This window comes from Dendrobium catenatum, unplaced genomic scaffold, assembly GCF_001605985.2.
Source record: "Dendrobium catenatum unplaced genomic scaffold, ASM160598v2 fragScaff_scaffold_716, whole genome shotgun sequence".
Classification (NCBI taxonomy): domain Eukaryota; kingdom Viridiplantae; phylum Streptophyta; class Magnoliopsida; order Asparagales; family Orchidaceae; genus Dendrobium; species Dendrobium catenatum.
Genome location: NW_021319178.1, coordinates 15869292 through 15886431, shown reverse-complemented (window position 1 = coordinate 15886431; position 17140 = coordinate 15869292). Strand labels below are relative to the sequence as shown.

Below are 17140 nucleotides of genomic sequence, written 5' to 3'. Positions count from 1 at the left end.
AAATCATGAGGTTTAATTCAATTGAAATAATTTCATTAGCGTATATTATAGATTGCAAATCTTATTGTTTCGTTATAATTAGGGAAGATAGTTGATAATTTATAGTATATATGAACTATGGAGGGTTGATTCTATGGTGAAAGTTGGACGAGCCTTGAAGCATTGAAGTTGTCTACAAAAAGATCATTTGTTATTTAGGGTTTAGGGTTCAACTTATCAGAGAATTTACTAGATATCAAGAAGTAATTAGGTATAAATAAACCTTATTTGCCATTGACCTGTGCCGACACTAATAATGGTGATGAGCGATGAAGTGTGTGGGCATCATCATTTAAGTTGATGGTAGGCATGGACATTATAGCTGTAGACATTTTTTACGATGACAAATAACAAAGCTTGTGGGCATCATCATTTATATTAATGGCATGCATCATTCTTATAACTGGTGGTATGTGTTTACTTTGTTAATGATAATAAGAGATAAAATTGATGGATGTTGGCATTTGTGTCAACAACATGCATTGGCATTATAGATGAGGCAAGCACCAATGTTGTTAGCAATGATGTGAGATGATAGTTAGACAATGATGATAAGAAAATTAGAGTTAGTTGATAGCAGTTAGGAGACCGATCATATGAATGTAATATAGTGATGGTTATTCAGAGACCACAATTAGATGATAACTATGAAGATACTGAGGGTCGAGCTAGCTACTATGGGTGACTGGTACGATTTAGTGGTTATCGTCAACATCAAACATCAGATGAAGCTTTAGAGTTCTTCAGACGCTCAAGCCCTCTTCAATTTCAATGTTAAGATCCAAACCCTCTTTCATGAGAAGAATAAATGTCAATATATTTATAAATTTTTAGTTCTATTTCAATAATTTTAGTCAAAATTCTCAAAACACTCCATTAAATAGCTCATTTTAATTTTTTGGTCAAATATCAATTTTATAATATTAAAGTGCCTTAATGACATTTGAATCAAGTGATCTTAGCCTTGTTGGATTTGTCTCATTGAGACGCTAAATTTGATAATAACTTAGTTCTTTTATTTTTAATCATAATTTTCAATATTTTTGTGAGTAAAACTGATAATATTTACTTACAACTTGAAGAATTAATATTATAACTAAAATTTGAAAGACATTATGAATTTTCGTCCTTCATATAACCAATAAATGGCTTTAAGTTAAAATATGACCATTAATGTTTGGACAAAAGTTTGAATTTGATGGCTTAAATGCGTACATAAATTTAATGTATTTTGTGGCCGATTTGAAATGTGCAGTCTTTCATAATAAAATGAAGAAAATTTTGTCAAAATTCAACATAATTTATTTCTAGCATTAAAAGCAGCGAAAAAAAAGAGCAAAATTTTAATATTTTTTAATATTAAAGTTTTAAAATATTATTGGCTCACTTACACCCTTAGCTGACCCTTAATTTCTACCATGAAATTTATTTATTTTTTAATTATCACACGTTCATAAAATTCTTTTTAATATTTTAATATTATTCATTGTTGTGTCATATTAAATCTAGCATTTAATAATTTTATCTTTTGTGCAAAATAATGTGTATCAATTAGCCTAATTAAGGATGTGAAGATTAGTTAGTTAACAACAGGATTAGTTGACAAGCGACTTGCTTAAAAAACTCTTTTTTCCCCTAATTGAAGATTTGGTGAGCTACCATCAAATATTCTATGGCAATTAATGGTGAAATCAAGTAGTTGGGATGCTCTCATTCTTCTTTTCAAATATCTTTTAGTTATATATTATTGGAGTTTTGTTCTTTATAAATTTGGGGGAATTTTTAATTGTTCTACCAAATGCAATGGATTGTGTGTTGAAGAAACTAGCTAAAGTTGAGTATTTGGTCATCAATGATAACATCCACAAAGTCTATCTACAAAGACTAAGCAACAACTACTTAAAAATAAATAAATAAATAAAGCAAGTGAAATAGTAACTAGCTTGTTTACATGGTCTAAGAAAGTGAAATTGAAAGGGGTTCGCTATCTTGCCGCTATTTAATCATAAATTTTTTTTTTTTTTGGAAATTTAACTCAATTAAGGCAAATTCATTCAAATATTACATTCGCATGACTCGAACTCAAGACCTCTTAATTGGTAGCTAAAACTTCAAACCGACAAATCAAGGAGAGTTGCTCGTCAATAAAAATTTAGCATATTTGCAACAAGATTTGTCACTGGAGGTCGAAGTTGATCTCAACGACCCACCCTCATGCTCTATTGGCGTTGCCGCTCGAAAGCTACAAGAAAATCCTTCATCTTTCTTTGATATAAGCTTATTAAATGCCAATATGTCTTGTTTTCAGCTTTTAACTCTAAAATGTTTGGACCAAAAAAAATTCACAGCTTTTATAATTATGTTTGGGACAACTTTCTTATTGTTTCTTAAAACAACTTTCTAGTAAATTTTTGTACTAAAAAACTGCTTTAAAAAGCAGAAAAAAAGTCATCCCAAACGAAACCAAAGTCTTCCAAGTAGAACATAATTATTAAATGTTATATTGTCTCTACAATTTTGCATCTACTTATTAAGTTGGTTTTCTTTTGTTTATGCCTTTTATCATATCTGCATAGCCTAATAATTTATAACACTGATTGTAAATTTATCAAAGATGCTCTGAAAATAACTAGTCCATTTAATTTAACAAATAATTTAAAACCTCCAATTAGATTTCATAGGTCATTTGAACTTAGGTTAAGTCAAATCATGCCGACCCACGAACCTTAAGCTCTGAATTGGTACTCAAATTTGAACTTAGGTTAAGTCAATTCATTCCGACCCGATGAACCTTAAGCTCTGGATTGGTACTTCTAATTTAGTTTTCTTAGAACAACATGATAGCCCCTATCTGTATAGTAAGATAAATATGAGTCAAACTATACAATTTTCCTTCTTATGACAACCAATAAAAATGTAAAAAAAAAAACATATCTTCTGTAATAAAATGTTTGACAATATCACTATATTCCACCATTCTGCAATCATGCAGAGTTGTAACATAAATATCAACTCAACCAAACGGAAATTCTGGCAAACATATTGCAGATACATAAATGTTTAATAATAATCAGATCAATCAGCATTATTACATGAAGAAAGAAAAAATTCCATTAGGGCTTTGAACTTTCCTCCTCTGGATAGGAAATCACTACAGATTAACAAACTACAGTGCACCAAAACTCTTAACGATTGCAGCCAATTTTCAAGTTCAGCTACTCTGAGTCATACTGCATGAGAGTGAAGTCTCTCGACTGAGCCATTAGCTTCTCTTGGATTCTCTCTTTAATGGCTGTTCCCTGGTAGAAAAGAAAACAAGCAAGGATAATGAGGCTGCAAGACGAGATATTCCTAATTTTATGTTGCACTAATCTTAAAGTAAATATAACTATTTTTAAGACCATCTTTGTATACTTTGTATCAGGATATCTGACAAATTTTATTTCATTTTTAAGTGAGGCATCTCCAACCGAAAATCCCATTTTTCACTCCAAAATAAAGTGAAACTAAAAAATGCCATGATTCTTCTCCAATCGAACTCCATTTTGCGCGGTAACCGTCTTTCTCCTCTTTCGCACGTTTCTTACGCTAATCCGGTAGAGAAAAAAAAATAGCGTAGGTGAACAGTGGAATGCCAATATTGGCGTCGCACTGTTCACCCGCAACCAAATAGCAGAAGTTTTGTTGTTCGGCTGAAGCTCGCGAGCGACGCCATTGATGTGTTTGGAGTTCGGTTGGAGAAGGCTAGACTGACGAAACTCACCATAGAATGGCAGCCTTCCTCAAACTTTTCAAGGAACCCAGCAACCCAGCGATCTGCATTCTCCACCCATTCATCATGCAGTACGCCAGCAACTTTAGCCACCGTGCTCAGCTGCAAAAGCAAGCTCATTAACTCCACATATGCGGAAAAGCAATGTATAAAACACCGAAACTTTCTCTTTGCCCATTCATATTCCTTGATATGAAAGATTATCAACATAACAGGAAACACATTAGTCATTTTTCTATACCCAAGTGTAATTCAAGTAAAATCTTTTAGCTAACGATTCCGACCAAAACAATCTTTAGGAAAACAAATAATCGTCCTATAGGTACCAGTCTTTGTAAAATTCAAGAGAGAAACAGCTTAACATTCCATTAAGCCTCCGCTTGTACCATATGAGATATTTTGGCAAGCATGTTCAGATGAGAACTAAACAAGATGATATCGCTTCTTGCATTAACAGGCACTCTTTTATGAATTGTAGTTGTGCAAATGCCATGCTATTTCGGTATTGTACGAAATAAATTACCCATTCTGATAAAGAAATATAAATTGCTTCAAAAGTTAATTCGTATGTCTAGGCTGTTATAGAGGTGCACATGCAAAAGAGAGGATAAAAAAATATCTCTTGATTCTTTATAAGTATCATAATAATCTCCAACCATATTAAATGATCATTTTTATCTCTCAACTCTTTAAAGATGAACTAAGGGGCTGTTTGGTTGCCTGAATTAGGAGTGTAAAGTAAAGCAATTACCTGTATTTACTAAATTTGATTGTTTGGATAATTTTGAGCGGAACAAAAGAAAATCATCGGATGCATTAGGAGTGTATTACTAGGGCTATTTTGCATGAATTAGAAACCCGCTCAATACGAGCGGGTTATAAATTCATCGGAAGAAAAAAAGCTTCGATCTCGTCGTCGTGTTGTTCGGCTTCATTGCACAATAGTCTTCTTCGTCTCCTTCGTTCTTGTTCGACTTCGCTCCGGCAAACAGCTCCGGAGAGAGTTCGCTCCGGCGAGAAGCTCCACTCCGTCTAGCTCGCTCCTGCAGTTCGCAAATCAACTCCCTCTCCGTCTCCTCCTAGCTCTCCCCTGCAGTTTTATTCATCTCAAGATGCTCACAGAGAGATTAATTTACAGATTAAGACAAACCCTATCATCTTCTCCGCTCGCCTATCCCTACCCTTATCGATTCTCTTCCCACAAAGCTTTGAAGTAGACGCATGAAGTTCTCCACTCCTTTGCCGCAGGAAAAATCCGAACTTTCCGGTTTCTGATTTTAGTCTCTTCGCTCTTCCACAAGTCCTTCAATCCAAACAGAAATTAAAAAACGATCGACTACCCACCATTACTTTCTCTGCAATAGTAAATCTCCTTCTTCTCGACTCTTTATCACTCCTACTCCTTTTGAAAGGCCTATCCTGCTTTTCCTCATTTCCTCACCTTGCCTTTCTGTTTAGTCCTCTTGAAGCTCAATAGCTCTTCTTCTGTTTCATCAGCTCCTAGCCATTTTCATTACGTCTTCTACAGTCACTGACATCAAATCATCTCCCATCACACTGTGTATCTGATGAGCAACCATCAAACATGGATGAAGAGAACAAAATGAGCATCCCATTCCTCTTCAGATGCCCGATTAGTCTTGATCTCTTCACGGATCCAGTGACTTTAACTACAGGCCAAACATATGACCGGCCAAGCATCGAGAAATGGCTCGCCGGAGGCAACTCTACCTGCCCTGTCACAATGCAGAGGCTCCCAGACTTTTCCGCCGTCCCCAACCACACTCTCCGCCAATACGTCGACCGGTGGCTCCTCCGCAGCGTCGCCGACCACCGCAACTCACAGCAAGGTTCAGGCATCCCGATCTCATTAACCATTTTGAAAACCGGTCTTCTGTCTTCTGAAACACCGCTCGCGGCGAAGCTTGAGGCGCTCAGAAAGGTCAGAGTTTTATCAACTGAATCAGATGTTGGCAAGTCTTTTTTGATCCAATTAGATTTCTTCCCAATTCTCGTACATTTAGTTTTCCAATGCCCATTAGAAATGTAAAGTAAATTTTATCTTAATTCGATTTAGGTTTAAATAAATTAAATTATATAAAAAAAATTTTATAACACAAAATAATAATTATTATTATAAATATATTGCTTTTATAAATATACTTATTTTAATGTTAAAATAAATTATTATAAAAAAATACTTTTACTTTACTCTGCATATACCTAACCAAACAAGAGAAACAATTCTCCTGCGTTTATTTTGCATACAACCAAACAGGCTTAAAATATTTAGAATGCATTACATTTATTTTACATTGCATTTACTTTACACTGCATTTCTTTTTCAGGCAATCAAACAGCCCCTAAAATAATCCTACAATGAGATTATTTTGATTCTTTTTTAAAAACTTCAGGAATTAAAATGATCATTTAATATAGTTGGAGATCATTTTGGTCATTCATAAGGAGTCGAGATCATTTTGGCCATTTATAAAGAGTCAAGAAACTATTTTGATCCTTTTCTCACACACAAAAGGATAGTGTTTAAACCATATTTATCATAAATAAAAATAATTAAGCAGAATAAAGGTAGATCTAATCAAACATGAGGTTATAAGATACAAATTCAATTAGCACCAGAAATTCTTATGTTCGTTATTCGGGGGAAAAGAGGACTTCCCTCGAACAGGGCGCTACAACTTCGGCTTTCCTCCATATTGACAGGAGATTTAGTGAAGAGCTTCTGGTGGAGTCCACTAGAAATCTATGATGGTTGATCACTTGATGAAGTATCTCATCATAAAGTATAGCCTTTAATTTATAAAACAAAAAACAATTTATTGTGCTAAATTCGAAATTAAACACTAATTTATATAGAAAGAATACATGTATATCTAGGAATTCAGTTACATATAGAAGTTTGGCACCTTTGAAATTTTTTTTTCTTTTTTTTCGTTTAACTAAATTTAAAGTCTAAAAACCTTTAAAAATTAAACCATATACAATCAAGAACCTTCCAATTACAAAAAAACTCATGAAGCTTCCCTTTAAAGTTTTGAATCTTCTACTACAATTACCTAAATCTACAGTAACAGAATTTTCAAAAATAACTCCTACATGAAGGGCCGATTAGTTTTAATATAACTGTTTGGGAGTGATTGGAGCCTATGAACCACAGAGACCGAAATAGAAATGACATGACATGGACACGATCCTATGCAATAGCCATAAAAAATCGGGCACAACTACATTGACATAATGTATTGTTTTTTAACAAAATAATAATATAGAATGTTTACTCAAAACACATAAATAAAATATTTTCTATAAAAAAGATCACAATAAAGTATTGCATATATAAAGTATTGCATAATATGTACTACACTAAAAGTATATACTCATTATCATTCTATCACTAAGTGTAAAGCCACTCATCCACCAAAGCATCCTCATCTCTGTAATATTTAACTTAGATTTATGCTTCTCTTTTAATGACCAATATTCTATACCAAAAAGCATTGCAGGTATCACCATCATCCTAAAAAAATTTCCTTTAAGTTTGAGGGGGCACTTTTCTATCACACAATAGGATCGATGCATTCCTCCACTTCAACCATCCAACTTAAAAGATCCCCCTTTATTTCACCATCGCTTTGAGCAATAGACTAACTAAAATGTGCACTCTTTTTAATGACTTGGTTACCCAATGTCACAATCCCAAAACTAGATCTATTACTCTACTCAAACAAAGACTTTTAGACTCTAAGGTTGACCTCCATAATACTAGTTTTACATCAACTCCCTCTTTAGTCTTATCTGCAAGAAGAATATCAAATACTTGCGCAAAATATGAATAATAATATATCAATAATTGGATCCAACACACACATGCCCCATTCACATCATCATCTATAACACTAATATTCTCTTGAATAGCACTCTCAATTGCTCAAACATCTGACCTTCAATCATCCAACCTAGAAATGAAATTTTCTAAACCAAAAACATCATTTGTTTTATACATGTTGAAAAGAATCTAGGCTATAGGCGTGCCTAGGTCATACCAACCTCTAATTTTGGGGGTTAAAAAAATTAAATATGATTTTCAACGGTTCAAATACAGTGTCTGGGCATGTCAAAAGTGTGTCCATATTCAACATGTGTTTTCCATTGACAAAGTAGGCTTTTTAAGCTGTTTATACTTCATAGGTGGGACCTGAGTTTTCAAAGAGAAGTGAGCTTACGTGAAGCTCGTTGGTTTTCATAGAAGTATGGATGTCATTACATGAAAGTATGGATGTCATCAAACTAAACAACCTATTAGTTGATTATGAGTGACTAAAATCAAAGAATCACACTTGCATATACATAATATAACACATGATAAAGATTGAAATTGCAGAAGAATGGATGTAGAAATTAAGGCTTCATATCTTAATGATGCGGTCCATTTTGTTTGCTATATGAAATAGAGATTTTGTTACTCTGACAACGATGGGGGAGTTATTTCGAAAATGCATATATATGAGCATGAAGTCATGCATGGGAAGCGCACATGGGATAAATTTGGGATGTGTTTACAATACCAATCACAATTGTCGTACATTAGATTTTTCGTAAAGAAGCCCAAAAGAAAAAAAATGTAGAACCAAGCCTAAAGTTAGGATTGAGAATGAATTTGGGAAGTGGTTATATTGTAGCACCCTGAAAGTCAAATGTCAACCATCTTCCAAGAAAACAAATTTTCTTTGGTTGGTTATCACAATATGTAGTCGATTATTTTGCAAGCATGAACAACTCATCTAAGAGGGAGAGCCACAACTCATGAGATTAGTCCCACTTCTTCAGCCACCATTATTGGGGACTCGGCTAACAAATAGAATTGAAGATGTATTTGGACAAAGCACCAAAAAATGGCATGTTAAGGTTAAGGTGCTATTGAAAGGGATAGAACATTAACCTCCGGAAAGCCCATAACATAGCAATCCCATGGGTGGAATAGTTAGCTAGTTCATAAGGAGTAAGCCTCAATGGGCATAACTCGAGCATATGAAATATAGTTTGAATTTTGAAGGGATTTTCTTATTTCCTACATCTTCATTTTATTACTCAATAAAGGGTACATAATTGCAATACAAATCATTCATGAACACTTCAACCAGTACCATAATTGTCTATAAAATGAAGTAATAGGTTGGAAAACCAGTTTCAACAACTAACAAATTGCTCACAAACGTCATACATGTTCCTTGGTTACAGCCAAAAAGTTTAACGATGTAGAAACAGCTCGTGTATATACATTACAACTGGAAATGACAAAGTCAGCACCAATATAGAAAATAAGAAGTTGAACTGAAACTTTCTTTCGAAATAACTGAGACAAGAAGCAAACCCTACGTGGCATCAGAGTACAGCCACATTTTATCATATAATAAAGTAGATTAACACTTTAAAGAAAATTACTTTTGAGGAGTAGCTTCAAAATAAGAAATGTGTAAACTTGACAAAGTAGTTCGATGGAATTATATATGAATAAACAATCACTACCTTCTCTCCTACTTTTTCCTGCTGCTGCTTCATTTTTTCAAGCAACTTTTCTAAACCCATGTTTACTCTCAACCTCTTTTCCTGTGAACCAAAAGACAATTTCAACCAATAGTAAAGTTCCAGTAATCATTAAAAACTCAAACATATAGAAACAAGCGATCATGAAAAAATAGTAGGATAATGTCCCACAACTAACCAATACCACAGCATAAAACTATAAAAGTATGCACAAAATGGATAAACATGCCTTGACATAGCTGACACCGAGCTCTTCCCTTGTGTAACCACGCGCCAAGTTCCGCATCACATACTGGTTGTAATCTTTGAGCATCCTCATTATAACGTCAGATGTCGAGATGCCATCTGTACGCTTTGTCTCCTTAAATTTTCCAACAGATTTGACCTGAATTTCCAATGAAATGATTAAAGCTAAACAAAAAAATACTGTGATAAAAGTTCTGCTAACATATACACAAATGAAAGAACAAGCAATGACATTATGCAAGTAAAAGGAATTAATATCATGTTAAAAATACACCCATATTAACTCACAAATTCATAAACATCCTTTCCAGCTCCACTTGCATCAGCATATCTAAAACAGAAGGAATGCTCTCACTCAAGAAAAAAGAGTAAACAAAATAAAGCAATAGAAAATGGTTTGAGTCCCAAATTGTGCAGTAGGGAGCAAAAACCGCAAGAATAGACATTGATGAAAATTGATAATTTTGCAGTTGATAAAACTTACGGGAGAGAATCATGAGCTACATAATCAATCTTGTGCTTGTCAAGGAACTCCTTAGTGATAACCCAAGGAGCATCTGGAATAACTTCATCAACCCACCTTGGTAGAGAAAAAGATTTGTAACATCCTCAGTTGTGCAGATTTCTAATAATAATGAAGAACAAATATAATGATACTCGGACAGAAAAAGGATCAGTGTAGGTTGGATGATATTAAAATTCACGTTTAAGTATTATTAACTTCAGATTCTGGTACAAATTGGACTACGAATGGGAGTGGGAGACTAAAAACAATCAATACTACTAAGGTTTAGATGAGGACCTTTCCCAGACTTCAACAAATTAAAGAAATACCTGCAATGTCGAAGCGATTCATAACGTTCAGACTCAGTCATAACAGTCTTGCCCTTGTATCTATATGTAAGTTCGTCATTACAGCATCCCACAAGAAGATAAGTGTTTGGAAATCTGAAACATGACAACAATCGATTAGATCTCAAATATATTTCCACATTACAACTAAACACACTAGAACATAATGAATAAATTATTAACATAGCTAAAACCTATCAGAACAAGAAAAAAATTAACCAAACAAATTTGAGCTAAGAATTTAGTTGCATTAAATCTAATGCACAGCCTTTTCCAATGGCAGCCAAACTCTTGCTAACACAAGGGTACTGTTTACCCTCCCCAACGTCTCACCCACCCTTCCCACATTAACATCTATATAGCCAAATTTAAATCCATAAAATAGTTTAAAATTTGACTTTTACCTAAAAAACTTCATCATTATTGGCCGATAATGGTTTTTTTTCCCGAAAATTTTTATTATAATTTTATGGTTTATAACAATATATAAAAGGAATAATAATAAAATAAAAAATTAAAATACAAATAACATAATAATAATATTATTAGAAGAAAAAAAATGGTTAATAAGATTTGATGAATACAAATATCACTTCCCCTTATCCTGATTTATTAATTTGTTAGCTCGTTTTCTCCCCAGAGAAAATGTATGAGCATCCTTTGTGAGGAATAAAATTGCAGAACATATCCCTTACAAGAAAATAGTTACACAAATTCAGCACAGAAATATAATTCTTAGGAAGACTCTCTTTGTATATCAAAACCTTATGCTATTTTCCAATATATTGGGACCTTTTGGATTAACAAAACTAAAGATTATATCCACTTTGGCGCAATCAATACCAATTATAACAATACTCATCATATAACTCCATTATATTATGATCTTATCAAGTATTTTTGTAAGAATGTGGGTGGATTATAGAACAATTCATTTCACAACTATTATCTCAATATTAGTACCTAGTATTTGGCTACCATTGGACAAGAAAATAAATTTCAATGAAGAAATGCCATTTTTCTTGTGATACCATCTATTGAGAAATTGAAACCAGAAGTCTTTGCTCAGATAATTTCAATTTCTGTGCCACTTTTATAACCAAAACAATTCCAGCAATTCTTGTTTTTTCTACTAAATATTTCTTTGCTTTAAATTATTGGCCATATCAAGAATGCCGAGGAAACTCTAGTGTGTTGATAAAATAAAAGTAGGTATAACCTCAAATTCTAGAACTCTCTCCGAATGTCTTGATGATAAATGCCTGTAAACGTTCATCCTTAACATTATATGCATTTTTTAAGATGCGACTAACAAGCTAACAATTCTAACCATTCCAATTTTGATCACGGATGTTGCATGTTAATCTATCATGTATTCAAATACCAACATAATTTATTTTTTACTATCATCTCATAAAGATATAAGCCCTCTCTACATAAATATATAAGTGCTTTATTTTGATGACTTGTAATAAGTCCGAACTAATATATTTTCTTGTATATCTATTGAAAATTAAATACTCGGTTAGCATTGCCTGTCACCTCATGAATTCCAACAAATTTTTTTGATATTTTTATGTTTATAAAATTGATCCAAAAACTTGAAATATCCATGAATAACTTACGGTTTCAATTTCTCAAGATTGTGGAGGATATCATGGTAAAAACTTTTTCTTCATTCAAGTGATATGTGATATTATAATGCTCTTGTTCCACGGCAGCCAGATATAGGCAAATGTCTAAGTAAAATATATGAGAGACGACTCATGTAGTAAATCTCCCATATTCTTCTAAAAATCATTTGTAAGGTCATAACAGAAAGGACCTATACGACAATCACTCTTATAATTAGTATTGGGAGTTATCAAAAAGAATACAAACTTATGGTTTGTTGATCCAAAAGACTCATAGAAATCATTCCTTCCTCAAAATTTATCAGCCGTAAATTGGCTTTAGGTGTGATTGGTTTAGTAGATTGGGGAATATTGGAACATTTTGATATCAAAAGATATATTTATCCTAGGACTTATCTTTTTGAGCCATAAATAGAAAAATATACCCTATTTTGCACTTGCAAAATTTGGATTTTAATTCTATTTCACACAATTTATCACTGGTTATTTTACGTCTTGCATTTTTTTTTCATATGTATGCCAATTTGTTACTTCATACTTCCATAGAAAGTTAATATGACATTCTTTAAAATATTATTAGGTATTTTTTAAAAAGTCACTTTTAACATTTATTTTCACTTTAAGTAATTTTTTTATTTTGAGTCTTACGTCTTAAAACGCCTTCAGGCTTACGACTCACCTCACGAAAGAAAAACGCCTTAATACCCAATTGCGTTGTTTTAAACCTTGTCGAAATATCTACCTAACAATCACCGAACCCTAAGATAGCGGACTTACTACTACAAACTTTTTCCTTAAAGAAGGGCAAAAGCCTTCTTCTAAAAGCAATTTATGATGTAACAATGAGAAAGGACAAATCTAAGAAAAGTGCTAGAAACTCCACAAACACCTCCAAACTATCGTGAAAATAAATATCATGAAAAAGGGCAGGACAACCTTGTTGAATCATAAGTGCTCAATTCAAAAGAAATTAACAAAATAAAAAACTTCCTCAACTCTTCTGAAATACCATCTAGATTATTCTCAATAGTTTAAAATGATATGACTTCAAACTCTTGTGTTTTTAATGTCTTAAATAATAAATATTCCTCTCATACCTGGATGTCACATTTGATGAGAAGCAATTTTTATTTCAATCAAACTCATCTTCAACAGGAAAATAAGTTTAATACAACTATCTTTCATTTAGGCATTGCTGCAACGTAAACTGAAAAAAAAAAAAAAACCAAGATGTTGCAACATTTCAAGTCTATACAACAAGGAATAAGCCGAGCCAAAATCTTCAACAAACTCAAGAATCAAAATCTTTAATAGGTAATAATGATTAATCAATTACTATATATTCTCCTCTATGTCCCATCTCCTAGTAAAATTCTTTTCAAAATTTTCCTCCTACTCATAAAGTATTCCTTATAAATATCAGCTTTAATTATATTAAAATGCTACAAATTCTATTTGAGGCATTTGAAAAATAAGAATTGAAAGGATGCTATAAGAGAGAAGATAAATGCTCTAAAAAAATCACAGTTGATATATCATTGAACTACCAAAATGGAAGAAAGCTTTGGGATGCAAATATATTATTTTTTATGTTAAATATAGAATATATGGAAGCTTATTATGAAAATGAATATAATACACATCTTAATTTCTCTTGTTGTCAATTGTAAATTGCCTATGCAAAAATATTATCTAAAGAATAAATTTTTACATGGGGATGTTGAAGAAGTTTATATGAATCCATCATTTGGATTTGATAGTTCTTTCACAAAGATTAAAGTATACAAATTCAAAAAGCCTTTATAAGGCTTTAAAATATCTTTGAAAGCATAAATTTTTCAGTAGCTTACTAGCAGATCATGGGTACCGACTCATTTAATGAACCCATCTAAAGCTCATTCCAATATCCATGTTTTAAATGGGATATATTAATAGGGTAGTAGTGAATTAATAATAAAAAAAATGTTAATTAGCTTGTTTGACATCTATTTGTCAGCTTTTCATTAAAGTTGGAATGATGTGTAGTAGATTAACAAGCTTTTAACATACATTATGTTTAATCAACAAATTTCAACAAAATTAAATAAGCTTATAAGCTTCCTTGATTGCAACAAAATCATCTCCTTGAAAGCTAGTCAAGTTTGATTAAAGATCAAAGACAACTCGAGCTAAATAAAAATAATCAGGCTCAAAAAAATAAATTTAAATCTAAATTCAACTCAACTCAATGCTCAATCAATACTAACAAGATCATGCTGGAGGAAGGTAATAACCAGCACAACTTGCCTTCTGTATTACTACTAGTATTATTTCCAAGAGTAAAACAATTAAAAAATAATTTGCATTTCTTAAACACATATTCAAAAAATAACAATCCAAGGAACAATGTTTCTTGAATACACTGATTTCAAGATCCTCTTGATTTAATAAAGATACCATTGAGCAAATAGAATAATATAACATTTAACAAAACAAAATCCCAATCTAATCATACAGTATTTGGTTATAATTCCCTTACTTAAAAAGACATCAATAAAAAGATAAAATAAAACTACTACTTCAGCCATGAAAGAAAACCAATTCTTAATGACAATCATCATATACTTAGGAAGCAACTTCAACATCTTTAGAAAACATTTTTCATACAACTTTCTTTGGCCCTTTTTCTAATGAATGATTTGGCCATGTGCAATAGAGAGAAGAAAAACAAGTAGGTAAACAGATTGAATTAGGTGAATCATTGGCTTGGTGTCTATGAGGTCGAATATAAGAGCTCACTCACATTCTTTGCAGTGTAGACAATGCAGACATGTAAAAAGGAAATTAAAACATTATTTAAAACAAGTAGGCCTACCGCTATATGCTTTTGCCTATGCAGGAATCAATTACAGAGAAAGATTCATGAAAACTAATGAAAATATTTTGGAGATAAAGCCGTCTCTATTCTCAAGTTAACACTACAGATATTTAGTATCACTGATTATCCTACAACATACTCCCAATTTTATGCAATTTGTCAGACACTACAGCAGTCCATTCAGAAACATATATTATCTTGAGCAATCACAGCATCCAGCCACTGCTCTTCCGAATCTAACTTTATAAACAAATAAACAAACACTTAATAAGCCACCAGCACATGTTAATAACAGGCATTGTTCCTGCTCGGTTGTTCAAGGTTTACTTCATCCAAATTAATGCAACAATTTAAATACATTAACGATATCAGTGAAATGGAATAGGGATTCTAACCAAAAAAAAGTTTCCCCAATAAAACCAGCACTCTCATAACAAATCAGACAACTAAGGGGACGTTTGGGATCGCTTCTGTCTTTATTTTTAATTTTTACATTTTAAAAATATATTTAGTTTGTATTTTTTAGTAATTCTTTTGTTTTTGAAAATATATTTTTTATTTTTGTTTTTTTTTTGTCACATAAAACGGCGGCTTTCAGATGACCCAGTTAGGAAAGTTACGAAAGTAGAGGTATTAGATTTGACTTATGTTAAGAAAGGTAAAGATAGACCTAAAAAGACTTTATTATAAAATATTAGAAATGATCTTTCTTTATTAGATTTAGGCTTCGTTTAGGACGGCTTTTAGTACTTCTTAAAACGGAGTTCTAGTACAAAAATTCAAAAAATTTTGAACTAGAACTCCGTTTTAAAAAGCAGTAAAAAAGCCGTCCCAAACGAAGCCTTAATCGAGAATTTGACTTTTAATAAGACAATGGAGAAAAAAGGATTCACGTAGCCGACCCCACGTAGTGGAATAAAGACTTGATGTTGTTGTTTTCGTCTTTTGTTTTTGAAAACCACCCCGGCCAACTGCCACTGGCCACAAGTGCCCCATAAACCATAATTCCTTATGCAAAATGCAATAGAAATAAAAATAATCATTATTTTTAAGATATTCAATATGTTTTTATATCATATTAAAATATAAATAAAATAAACAAAAAGTAAAAATAAAAAATAAGAATAGAAAGTGATCCCAGGCCCCTAAATTTTTTAGGGATTTACATGCATAACAATAAGTTGTTACATATTTGCATATGTAATACCAAATTCATCCAGTTTACATACTAACCCTAATCATTAAGTAAAATAAACCACCAAAAAAAAAAACCATCCCACCGCCACCCGAGAAACATTTTGGCTCCCCCAATTTTTGTAACCATCAGCAGATCGACTCTCCAGAAGAAAATAAAAATGGAAAAACAAGGTGATTCATAATTCGGAATCAATAGCACAACCATACAAAAAAACCCCTTAAAAGACATAATTCTCATAGATCCCACAAAGAAGGAAGCAATAAAATAACATCAAGGAAATCCAAAAACAAACAGAAAGCCCTGTCAATCATCAGAATGAAAGTTTACATCTCAATGAAATCTGACAATTCAAAAAGAGCAGCAGAAAAGGAGCGAGAAATGGCTCACAGTTTCTTGGCCTGCTCGAGGGACCGTGCATGGCCGAAGTGGAAGAGATCGTATATGCCATCGGCGTAAACCCGCACCGGTCTGTCGCTGTCTAACTTCTCCTCCTCAGGCTTTGGATTCTCCATTAGCCTATCAGAAGCGGAGTTCTTCCCTTACCAAAGAGAAATAGATCCCTCTTCTTTGTTTTGAAGACTCCGATCGGTTACGGGCTTCAGATTTCAACTTCTTCGGGCCGAGCGTCAAAATTGGTCGTTCAATACGGGAAAATGATAAGATATTAAGTATAAATAAAAATAGACAGAGGTTTTAAATGCATAACACTAATACTTTTTATAATTGTTATATATTAGTTTAATATTTAAGTCATATATTAAATAAATATGTTAAGAGATGTATTATATTATAAATAAATTAATACTAATGATATATTTTTATAATTTTAAAATTTAGATATCATATAAATAAATTTAAAAATGTATGTATTGAATATAAATACATTAAAAAATTATGACAAAAAAAAGTTTAGAGAAATAGAACTTTATAATTTTTTTATTAATGGTTAAATTTTATTATATCTTAAAGGATTTCTT

The 17140-nt window shown here is 32.3% G+C and overlaps 1 protein-coding gene across 1 annotated transcript; it reads right to left on the bottom strand.

The window, feature by feature from the left end:
• Positions 1–2958: 2958 nt before the first annotated feature.
• On the bottom strand, positions 2959–16815 carry LOC110108260 (choline-phosphate cytidylyltransferase 2). The gene is made up of 8 exons (XM_020838828.2): positions 16551–16815; positions 10457–10570; positions 10107–10202; positions 9911–9953; positions 9606–9761; positions 9359–9439; positions 3803–3913; positions 2959–3338 (listed from the first exon to the last, which is right to left on the bottom strand). Exons 1-8 carry the CDS (start codon positions 16673–16675, stop codon positions 3255–3257), a joined length of 810 nt encoding a protein of 269 aa, XP_020694487.1. The 5' UTR covers positions 16676–16815; the 3' UTR covers positions 2959–3254.
• Positions 16816–17140: the final 325 nt, after the last annotated feature.

Coding starts and splice junctions, on each gene's coding strand:
- LOC110108260 (XM_020838828.2), bottom strand. CDS start 16,675: ATGGAGAATCCAAAGCCTGAGGAGGAGAAGTTAGACAGCGACAGACCG. Junction 10,203..10,456: donor GAATCGCTTCGACATTGCAG/GTATTTCTTTAA, acceptor TTCTCTACCAAG/GTGGGTTGATGAAGTTATTC. Junction 3,914..9,358: donor AGGAAAAAGTAGGAGAGAAG/GTAGTGATTGTT, acceptor TTGCTTTTGCAG/CTGAGCACGGTGGCTAAAGT.